This window comes from Corvus brachyrhynchos, unplaced genomic scaffold (genome assembly GCF_000691975.1).
Source record: "Corvus brachyrhynchos isolate BGI_N302 unplaced genomic scaffold, ASM69197v1 scaffold67, whole genome shotgun sequence".
Lineage (NCBI taxonomy): Eukaryota > Metazoa > Chordata > Aves > Passeriformes > Corvidae > Corvus > Corvus brachyrhynchos.
This window is the reverse complement of record NW_008239114.1, coordinates 1,098,435-1,110,404: the sequence shown is the minus strand read 5'-3', so window position 1 is coordinate 1,110,404 and position 11,970 is coordinate 1,098,435. Positions and strand designations below refer to the sequence as shown.

The 11,970-nt window shown below is 46.5% G+C and overlaps 1 protein-coding gene across 1 annotated transcript in view; it reads right to left on the bottom strand.

Annotated features, from left to right (window-relative positions):
- Positions 1-2,168: 2,168 nt before the first annotated feature.
- IPO9 (importin 9) overlaps positions 2,169-11,970 on the bottom strand; it is a 29,075-nt gene continuing 19,273 nt past the window's right edge. The window contains 7 exon segments of the mRNA XM_017739847.1: positions 2,169-3,273; positions 3,877-3,953; positions 4,744-4,845; positions 5,725-5,844; positions 7,341-7,474; positions 9,465-9,631; positions 11,238-11,513. Coding sequence (XP_017595336.1) covers positions 3,163-3,273; positions 3,877-3,953; positions 4,744-4,845; positions 5,725-5,844; positions 7,341-7,474; positions 9,465-9,631; positions 11,238-11,513 — 987 coding nt within the window. The 3' untranslated portion in view covers positions 2,169-3,162.

Sequence of the window (11,970 nt, the reverse complement as noted above, 5' to 3'; positions counted from 1 at the left end):
GGTAAAGACGGGGAAGCCAGGCGGGGTTCTACGTTACAAGAGTTTTATTTGTTAATTAAAAAAAACCTCACCCCCAAAGAGAACAATACTCATGAATATGCATAAAGTCTCACTCCAGGGTCCGAGCTGGGCGGTTCGCTGGTTGAACACGGCCCGTGGAGTCGGAGCTTCGTGCTACTCTCCGGAGAACACTCAGTGAGCAAACACGGCCAGTTCATCCCCATAGACGAGTCCTGAGCAGGATATGTGCGCCAGGCACCAACGCAGCAGTGGCATTGCCCTCGGCTGTGCAGTCGCCCGCAGCCCACCCTTTGCTTTTCCTTAGTTTATGTTTCCTACCATGGTGTCAGTCACCTCTATGACTATTAGTTTAGTTTCTTCGCAACAGCCGACAACACAAATGGTGCTGCACCTCAAAACCACACCTCAGATGCTGCTTCACAGAGTCCAGCAGTTTCCATCCTGAGCAATCACTGTGTTACTAGTCAGAGGTTTTTCAGCACAATTCCTGAAGCAAACACAATCCTTTGTATAAAGACACATAATGGAGCCTTCAGAATTTTGTTAGGAAAGATGACAGTGGGAAAGCAGAAAAGCAATGAAGTCATGAGCACCAGAAGGACTCCTCTGAGGTCCCTCAAACCATCTCCCTCGTGCACTCTCTCACAATCCTATCCAGCCTCTTCCTAGGGATTGCTTGAGTCAGAGTATTTCTTGCCAAGACCACCCTGCACACGGTGAGGTTGCTGGCAATAGTTGCTGCACAACCACGACATCCCTGTGCCAGTCCTGCCCCTCCAGGGCTGGTCCCAAGCTTCAGCTGCCATGCAGCAGCACCATGCCCGGCCAGCTCAGGCTGCACCTGCGCTGAGGATGCAGGAGGGAGAGTGCAGAGCACCAGTTCAGGCAAGAGGAACAACCTTCCCACTTCTCAAGCAATCTGTAAGGGACCCAGTGCCTTTTTTCTGTCCGACTGTGTTGTGGGAAACTCAGGTAAGCGTATCTTTACACGTAGAGACAGTGTCACTTATGCCCCCATCCTTCCCTTCTCACACTCCCCGAAAAACCACTGATAGCTGCAAATCAAAGCATTTTTTACCTAAAACACTGATGAGCTCCAGCTTTTGGAACTGACCCATCCACCTTTTGGAACTCAGAATCACAGACACCCTTAGATGTCTCAGTTCAGTGCCAGTACTAATGTCAGCCTCATTTTTCATGGTCTTGTTTAAATCCACCTTCTGACCTGGCAAAAGCTCCCCGAGGCACAGGACGCCAGCTCCAGCTCTCACTGGAGAGCACACAAACCCCACCAGCACCTCTGTGAGCCCAGGCTAACCAGCCTTCAAAGTGCTGCTTACTCTCGCCACCCTGAACACACCTCAGTGTTTGGCATTCACTTTTCTCCAGGTATGGATGGTTGGGTTTGAGCCTTTGCTACTCACACAGCAAAAAGAGCTGGTCCTGCCTCTTCCCAGCAATGGGACCAATTCCTCTGAGGACACTCCTGACCCTTCCTGAACAGCCATGTGGACACACCACTGCAGCCATCCACTTCTTGGTGGGTTTTCAAAACAGCACTGTTCAGTTTAACTTGTTGGTCCTTTCAGGGAAAGCTGAGAGACAAAGGCCTCGGGACAAAACTCCTACTGGACTGTATGACAGGAGGGTCAGGGCACCCTGTTTAATCAGATATTCTCATAGACCAGAGAATCCGCAGGGAAGAAAGACACTGAGACTCAATGGCATGGGAAGAGCTCGTACCTTATTAGACACATAAAAATCAGGCTTCAAACCCTGCTTCTAATAGTTAGGCACACAAAATACTGAGAACAGCTCAGAGGAGTCTGCAGGGGATGGGGGTTCCCCTCTAGCTCTGCCCATTCTTGGGTACAGGAGACCAGTGAGATACAGAAGGACTCCAGGTTACAGAGGTTTTGATACAACGTAGAAGCAAATTATTCCACAAAGGAACAGCAAGTGCCTTTCTTAAAAGGAAACTGTAATGGCTCAGCCTGTGGTTTTAAGCAGCAGATACATACAGCACAGGACTCCCTTTCTGTCAGGTGACTCCCATGAAACACCCAAACATCCTCTGGCAGCACGTACAGAATGAGTCCTAAGGAGAAATATGTCTTTAAAAAGGGACTTCTGGAAACAAGCACAAGTTCCTTTTAAATCTGTTTTATAAGAAGCATACCAATGTACATTTTAATAGTTTTATTTTCATTTTCCCCAAAAGGGAACCAAAGGCAGAGAGGTGTTGTGAGATACATCACACTGTTCTCATGGGGAAATCAATTTGCAAATGTTATTTTACCACTCTATAAAAATACACACAGGAGTGTGAAAAAAGCAAAGGACTTCAGAGTGGCTGTCATGGAGCAAATATGTTAAATACAATCAGTTTTATTTTCCCCTAAAAATTGTGGCTCCTTGTGTTCCAGAAAACCAGTCTTTCGTAGCCACATGCCACAGGAACAGAAATTTAAGTGGTGGCTTCCTCTGAGCATGTGCACACACAAGTGTTAGTCAAGAACTGCTCCCGTGGGAGATGTGAGCGACAGTGCCCCGTCCACACCAGGAAAGAAGATATGCACTCAGGTTTATTGTGTCAGCTTCCCCTCCAAACTCCTGTGAACTGGCTCCATCCCATCCAGGTAGCTCTGAAAAGAGTCTGTGGTTCTATAAAAGAAGTCACGTTGTAGGATCAAGATATTTACCCTGTGTTACGTGAGGAGGAACAACAGCCAGGGGAACAACTTTCCCACTTCTCAAGCAATCCGTAAGTGACCCAGGTACTTTCTCTGTCCGACTGTGCTGTGGGAAACTCAGTTAAGTGCCTCTTCACAGGTAGAGACAGTTTCCTTTTAAAAATATTAAGGACACATTATTTTTTATCTTTAAGAACTTCCTGGAAAGTTACTGTGGAAAATGAAAGTGCTCCTATGGTGAGACCAATGTGCAATGTCCTTGCTGCTTTCTCAGGATTCCTTCCCTTAGCAGATGTGTGTTAAGATGAGGCTCAATACAACGAGGCCATTGTCGACCTGGAACAGGCAGGCAGACACTGGAAAATGTTTTATGTCCAATCATAAAACGTGGAATTAGCCAAAAATAACCTATTGTTCAGATATGGCAGGTGTGGTCTCTGGAGTGGGTCTATATCCCGATGGCCTGCAGCACTCGCTTCTCGTTGTCATTGAGGTGGTCAGAGAACATGGCATAGCAGGGCTGCTGTGCAAACTGGCACAGGAAGTCGGTGAGATAGGCCTGGGAGGGACAGAAACACCCTGTCAGCACCACCCTCCTGGGAAATCCTGCTGCTTCCATGTGTCAGGAGAGATATCCCAACATGCACCAAGTAAGACCCCGGGATTGAAGGGAACAGAAAGGAGCGATGCAGGAGGAGGAGTGGAACAAGAGGGAAGGGCTGGAGCAGAGGAAGAAGGGTGGGAGCAGAGGGAAGGGCCCATCAACAGCTGCAGGTGGTGGGAAAAGCAGGAGCAAAGTATAACAGAGGGGCTGACTGGCTAGGAGCATCTCCAAGTCATGTTCACTCTCCAAGCTACTCCTGACTTCTTCCAGTAGCTGTGAAGCTCACAGGTAGAAAAGTCTCATCTCCCTCTGCTCAAAGAGCTTTGTTTATTCGTATTTCCAAGTTATAGATAATAATCATACGGAAAAATAGCTCCAGAAATTCTTGGGACACTCGGCCTTTTCCAAAGTAATTTCAATTAACTGAGTGCCTTCTGGATGACAATCAATAACTGGTGTTTCCAGTGTGTACATATTTGTTAAAGTACAACATTAAAAAAACTAAAGTTTATAGAGAATGATTGGAATCTGATAAAACCCCTCATTCTAGAGCATCACCTGGAGATCTATTTGGTAAAGAGGGTCCTTTAATGCATCTGGATCATCCTCTTCATCATCTTCATAGTAATCTTCATCTGTCAGAGGCAAATCAGCAGGTTTTAACATCAAAAAGAGCAGAATATCTCAGGAAGTTTTCTATTAGACTACTGAAACCCAAGGATCCAAAAGTAAATAGTTTCAGCACTGCTGGGGAAAAAAAAACTGTGTTCAGAATATTCAGTCCTTTAGGTAACGTGACAGAAACCACTGAACCCCAGAACCAGGGTCAGTGGAGGCTCGAGGAACACGCAGGTGAGCCAAGCACACATTGGACACTCACAGGCAGGTTTGGGAATTCCATGCACCAGGATCTTCTGCCTTAATCCCATGTGAGGGTGACACTTTGCCAGTTCTGAGCTAATGTGAGCAGCGTCCCTCGCTGTTTCCCTGTGAAGTTCTCCATTCTGAGGCTACATGAAACTGAGAGACGATGCACCCGCTCATCTCTTTATGCAGCACTTGCTCCTCAAGGGCTCTCCACAAACGAGCTCACCCATCCCCAGGACACCATCACGCCAGGGTCACACCTACACCTTTGAGCAGCAATTTTCTCTTTAGAAGAAATACCTGCAGGAACCTCCCAGAAATGTGAAGCCTGGGCAGCATGTGAACTCCCAGGTGATGTTATTTATAATGCAGCAATTTAATCACCATGTTACTCAAAGCCATGGCTTCTCCAGAAGGTCCTTATTCACAATCCCAGAGCAGAATTCCTTCCCTGTGCCTGCAGCCTTTGTTTTGCTGCTGGCAAGGGAAGGAAACTTTGACTAGGATGTCACCTACTTGATTATTGCTTTGAACAAGGACTTTCAAGCTGTTACTCACCATACTTGTTTGTGGAAAGAATGTCTGATAAGAACTGTCCTGCTAAGCCTTCATCTTCATCCTCATCTTCTTCCTGATCCTCCCACATATCATTTGAATCATCTGTTTAGAAAACAAAATTTCTAGAAATTATCCAAATCCAAGAGGTCCAGTCTGTGATCACTCTGTAGGGGACTGGAGTTTGTAGGCAAACACATCCCTGCATATGTGGGTGAACAAAGAGAAAAGACCTACAGACTTCCTTAATCTTTTAGAGTGATTCCAGAACTGGAGCCAAGCAAAGGCTACAACAAGAAGGGATACTTGAAGTAGGAAGAAAGGCAAACCAGATCACCACAAAAGGGTAATTTTATTGGCACATAGTCAGATCCCATCTTCCAAACTAGCCCAAAAGAATTTTCAGGTCTAAGGACACACAACACTGACTGATTGTTCATTCTCCCATTTTATTTATTTTTACCTGGAAGAGATTGGTAGCACTTACAATACAGCACAGGGAAGGAAGAGATGTTGTGCTAATGATGAACGGTACAACAAAACAAGATCTGGAGAGGGACTTTGGACAAAGAGGAATGGCTTCCCACTGTCAGAGGGCAGGGGTAAATGGGATATTGGGAAGGAATTCTTGGCTGTGAGGGTGGGGAGGCCCTGGCACAGGGTGCCCAGAGCAGCTGTGGCTGCCCCTGGATCCCTGGCAGCGCCCAAGGCCAGGTTGGACAGGGCTTGGAGCAGCCTGGGATAGGGAAAGGTGTCCCTGCCATGGCAGGGGGTGGAAGAGGATGAGCTTTAAGGTCCTTTCCAACCCAAACCAGCCTGGGATTCTGTGATTCTATGAGCTTATCCTCTGGATCACTATTCAAGCCTTTGTAGTTACAGGTACATGATTTACTGTCACAAAGTTCTTATACCATAAATGCTTCTCAAGAGAAGATCAAGTAGATTTAAGCCATGCAAAGAGAAAAACCAAACCCAGCATTTTACCTTGGCTCCAATCTGCAGTTGTCTGTCTAGATGCATTTGCTTCCATTGCATTAGAGAGTTCATTTATTATTAATTTTAAGATTTTTACTAACAAAGGAATGTTTGTCCAGCGTTCAGGATCTGTAAGAGAAAAAATACATATATTCTTGCTGCTTTAAATTAAAAGTTACAAAACAGGCCCTTTTTTGTTGGGGTGGGTTTCTTTTTGTTAGGGAGGTTGGGAGGAAAACTGACAAAACCCCCAAACCTTTTTTCCATATACTGTCAGAGCTGCAGTCCCAAATATCTCAATGCAATATCAACCTTGCATATTCGGAGCGAAGAGGGGGCAGGGAGAAAATCTTCACAGCTCAAGAAATGTGTGAGTCTCCTCCTGCAGGCTGCTTAATGGAGTCATCTGGAGCCAACCTTTCTTTCCTGAAGTACATTTGCACATCCACCAATGCTTTCATGTAAATGAGCAGCACAGTACTCCCAGGCATGGCTCTGCCCCTTCTGAGGCAATGTAAGATCCAACTTTTCCTTAGCTGTGTCCCTGCAGAACTATTCCACAGGGATAGCTACAGTGTATTTGTCCTTAATTACAGAAGTAAAGATCCTATCAAATAAAGAATCTGGGAGCATTAGTTTTAGCTCTTACTGATACTAGTATTAATCTTTGTTTAATGCAAATGCTGGCAGTTGCCATTTTTCTGTCTGACCAGACATCAGAATTCGTTGGTTTGGTTTTTTTAAGCCAAGAATAATTAGGTGGCAAGTGATTTGTGACCAGCACTTACCTCTTGAACTCCCTAGTGCTTGCCCCTATTTATCTCCTTAGTTGTCACCTTAGCCCTTCCCTGCATCACTCCAAATCTCAAGCCCATGGCAGCCGAAGGCTCAAGGAGCACTGACTGCCTGGACAGGCTCCCAGTTTGGATCTGTACAGCCACCACATCCCATCCCACCACTGGTCACACATGAGCTCTAGCACAGCAAGTGGCAGGACCAAGGTCCGACTGATGGCTGAGGACAGCAGCCCCCAAGTGTCCTCCCCCAGGAGCTCAGTCCTCAGGAAAAACTGCCCAGGGCTCTGCTCTCTCTGATTTAAAAGATTAACCTCAACAGCAATCTCCAGTCAAAGACTTTGGGTTCAACCTATTAAAAACAAGACAAGTCTTATGCAGGAGACTGGTCAAGTTTTCCTTAAAAGCAATCTCTAACTTGTTGAATCATTGCTTTTTGTGAACGTGTCTCATTGACAAAGACAACCCTTTCTTTTAAATCTCTGCATGCACTAAAGACACTTTCCTTTCAGAGAAGCTATCAGGCATCCAGAAACATCAATTCTGTCTCATGATGCAAAATAGCAGTGAAGAACTCCCCATCCCAATAATTACCCCATCCAGTTATATTAAATCAGACATCAGGAGCCTTCCAAATCAGTCTTTGGCAGAATGAAGGTAAATAACATATATTAAGTACATGATGTATGGATTAGCTCTAAAAACCAACATGCACCTTCTGCAAGAACTATCTCCCACAGCTCTGTGTGATCTGCCAGACCTATTTAAGGCCTTCCATAGCATCTACTTACAGAAAAAAACCCTGTTAAACCCAGCAAAATGATTACTCACTTTTGGCCGATTTGGATCGTGTCCGAATTCCCTCATCCATATTAAATATTTCTTCTCCCTTCACCCTAATGTCCTGAAGTCTCTTGTCATCTGTGTTGATGCCATACTGCAGGAGTTTGCACAATGCTACAGAGCTGGGAGCAGAGAATAGGAAAATTACAGATGGGAATTTCCCTGAACTGTCTGGCTTTCATAGCCCCTTTCTAACAGGGAACACATCCCACAGCAGACACCCAGATGCCCTTTCTTCTACATCTTTGCCAAGAACAAGCATTACAGAATTTTCCCATGTCTCCTGTTTTATGTCAGCATCTGAAACTGGACTCATCTCCTGACCTGCACAGCAAGCTGGGAACTGGCCAAGCTTTGGATTAAGCACCACCAACAGTAGAGACATCCATACATACATTAAAGGTTTCCCCAGTTCAGAAGGGCCACCAGGTTAAACGTGCCCCTGCAGCACCACGTGCACATGAAGACAGAATTAAGAGGAAAGCAGTGGCAAGAAAGCAGTAATTTGGCTGATCTGCAGCAGTGATCTGCTCCCTTTCTCCAGCCTCAATGCTTATTTTCACTTCTGGTCCTTCGTGGCTCTGCTACACTCAGACCTTCCAGCTTGCTCCTCTCCTTTACATGTTCTTTCCATCTCTGATGCTTACATTTCTACTCCACACTTTCAAGCCTTCTCCAGTTCCAGGCTGTTTTCAAGCACATTGAGGATGATGCTGACTACAGGTCAAGATTGCAAATCTACGCTTGGCACCCCCAAACCTCTCTCTCCTGGCTCCACAAATCTCAAACTGAAGTCTGGGAGCTCCGTGGAACTGAACTCTTTTTGTGCTTTCACTTCTCACCCTCTCTCTCTCCCACACCATGACTCTGACTTCTGCTGGTTTGGACCCAGGTCTCACCTGCCACCCCAAGCTGCCCAAAGTTATCCCATCATTTCACCAAGCCCTAACAGCCACTACTTCAACCTGCCCTCAGTGGATGGGGACTGTGCACACAGGAGGCATCAGCTGCCTTCAGGGTCCTTCTACTAACCCTGAACAAGAGGCTCCTCGGAGCAGGCCCTGCTTTTCCTCAGGACACAGAAACACCAAGCATTTACTAATGCATGGTAAGTGTCACCACAACCAACCAGATCCAAGCGCTTAATATAGCGTGGAGCCCTGTTACACTGCCTGTACACAAACAGCTCTCATCCTGGACAACACAGCTCTAAACAATCACCTTTAACCTTGTTCTCCTGGTCAGCCTTGGCTTTTCCCTGTGCCATAAGCCTCAGGGGATCCTGCAGACAGGCCTGCACTGTCAAAATGGAGATAAACCACCAGGCTTAGGGATGAAACCGACAAAGTGTGACCAAAAAGAGCACTGGATCCCCAAACCTGCTGCTTGTTCTTCAAGATTATTCACTAACTTCCATTTTGAACCTGCTTTTTCTCATTATTTATTTCACAGGCTATTTGACTGCCCATAACAATAACAAAACAACACACACTAATAAATGAGTTAACAGCTGGTGAGACCCCTAAGAGTGGTCTGTGAGGCTTCACATTTCCAGAAAAATCTAATACAGCAGCTGTGACAAAATTTAAATGAATACAGAGCATCTCATGCTTTGGAATGCAGCACTCAGCCTCCACCAGAACATAAACGTGCTCCTACAGCAAAAGGGAGAGAAAACTGTAGCAATTGATTTCTTGATTGACTTTTAATAGATCAAGAAATCAAGAAATCACTAGATTCTTTTAGGAAACCCTCTACAACACCCCGGAACTCTACAGTAGTCTACAAAGGCAATGCCATGTGTGGAAGCTCTTTTCATCCCATTCACAGAAGTTCAATCCCAAAAGCAGCCCCGTATTTGCAGGAGACACCCCCTTCCCCCTCATGTCTCTCTGTTCCAGCACAGGCGCACGAGGCAGCAGGAAGAGCACTGATGAGGAAGATCAGAGCTTGCTCCAGTTACCACAGCTCTCCTGAGCAGAACTGACAGCGCAGGGAGCAGCAATTCTGCCCAACACTGCTCCCATCTGAGCCAGGTCCCTCCTTCCCTATGCCCAGCACTGAGTGGCAATGGGATGAGGGCAGCAGCACAGGTGTATCTGGGGATCCCACCTGACTTTGCCTTCATACTGCCCATAGAAGAGGTGCTGCCGGCTCATCCACTCGGCCATCACAAACTCCAAGGCGGGCTTGCCAGTGGGGCCAGGCAGGCTACACAGGAATTCCAGGAGTGGCTCCAGTTGTGAGTGAACCAAGTGAGCAAACACCATGATCAGGGACTGCAGGAGGAGAAAGGCAGTGTTAGCTGTACATAATTCAATAGCTGGAAATGTTTTATCAAATATTTAAGGAGCTGGGCTCCCTGCAGGAGTGAAGGCTGTGCTTACCAGCCCTGGGAGGAAGGGAAAGTACAACCAGCTGCAAAACACTGTGCTACAAATGCAGGCAATAAACACCATCATATCATCACTCAGCAGCACCTTCCCAATTCTGAATGCATTTTGAACATGATTTTAGGGAAATTTTTTTTTAACTACAACTTTTGAAAAGGTTTCGTTACAAGATACAGTTTTACAGTCTGACTCCTAAAGACCAGGGGCAGAACTCATTTGCTGTGTATGTTTAAACATCAGTCTCCCAGTCTGAGGGCATCTCTGCAGCCTTCCTCAGGGAAAAGCTGCCCATCTCCAGAGGCCCATCTTCCAGACTAACACACGGAAGAGATCCAGCATTGCAAAATTCTTGGCTACAAGGGCTGCATGGGACTGCTTCAGATTTAAACTTCCATATCTTTATAATCCAAAAACAAGCAAAGTGAGAGCCATTCCAAACAGTTAACAATCATTGGTGTATCCAGGGGTAAAAAATCCTAAAGCAAGTGAGATCTGCTGACATTGGAATGGTTGCTGTGGCACCATATGATGGCTTGAAAATTGCACATTCAAAAATCAGAGAAGTAAGACAAGATGGTTAGAGCAGAGTGAAGCTCAGCTGAGTGCTGCACTGGGAGCAGAGATGGGATCTTGCTCAGCAGTGCCAGCAAAACGTCTTCCCCCAGCTGCTACTGAGGAACCAGGGCAGTCAGCACGAGCTGCTTTACATTGAGGGCACAGACAAAAAAAGACAGGAGAGAGAATGAGGACCACTGGGAAAAAATCATTCCAGAAAACTGTGCCACTACAAGTAGGTCAAGGCTAGAAGAGATGGTGAAGCTCTTTGTCTGGTCTCTCACCTCACTCAGGCCAACTACGCCTCCCATCCACCAAAAGCTCACCTTGTCTCAAGTCCCAGGCATTTATCCTTGTAACACAGAATAAATCCACTCAAAAAGACATGCTGCCTTTGTCATAACATTCCTACTGAGGCAACTCCTATCTCTCCAAAGGAGGTTTGCAAGTACAAGGGCATGAGGGACTACTGAAGGTGCATTACAGCTTACCTGCGAGAACCTTGCTTACCCTATAACCAGACAACAAAAAGTTTCAGACCTGAGGAACAGCATGGAGCTGTGTCACAGGAGGGTTAGGTTGGGTATTAGGAAAAGGTTCTTCTCCCAGAGGGTGCTGGGGCACTGAACAGGCTCCCCAGGGAATGGTCATGCCCTCAAAGCTGTCAGAGTTCAAGGAGTGTTAGGACAGAGTGGGATCGTTGGGGTGTCCTGTGCAGGGCCACGAGTTGGACTCAATGATTCTTTTGGGTCCCTTCTGACTCAGGAGATTCCATGATTCTCTGATCAGAGCAGGCATTTTCCTGACTACTTCAAGAGGATACACAGACCCTCCAATTGCCCGAGCCAAAAATAATCAGGCACGAAATGAAAGAAAATGATGACAATTTCTTCTCATGGTGCTTCTCCTCACTCTCCTGGGTGCCCAGCCTGCTCACCTGCATCACACTGAGCGTCTCCGCTTGCTGCATTTTACTCAGGATCGCTCTCAGGATCTGGTCCAGATTCTCTCCCAGCTCACTCCCGGCTTTTGAAATTAAAGTGGAGACCAGCCTGCCCACAAAGGCAGCGGTGAACTCCGAGGTCCGTGGGTCCAGGAGCTGACTGACAACCTGCATCACGTACCAGAGCCCGTTGTGACCCTGCTCATCGTGCCACTGCGCGATCTGCTCCAGCGCCACCGACACGTACGCGCGCAGGCACTCGCCGCCGTTCTACAGAGACAAGCAGTGGGTAAGGGAATGGGCAGGCACAGGCAGACATCCCCTTCACCATCCCAAAACCACCCTGAACCAAGATGAAAACAAGGGGAAAACTGGTGGGACCCATAAAAGATTCACAAGTAATTTCTGTAGACTTCAGCTCATTATCAAATACACAACTCTTCAGTGCCCAATCAGCAGCAATCAAGATAACTAATAAATACAACAACAACCTCAAGTAGCTGCAGTTTTGTGCCAGTCTTGTACCTAAAAAATTCAAAGAGGTTTTAACAAGTGAGAGATGAAGACACAGAAGTGTGGCATGAACAAAACACAGACTAGCAGCTGAGCTGCAGTCTTTTTGAATTCTTCTTAGCACAAAGATCCAGCAAAGCAATCGATGTGCAGGTCTACAATCTCTCCTTGCTGGTCTCCAGCCTATTCTTACTGGTCTCTTGTTTAGGGACAG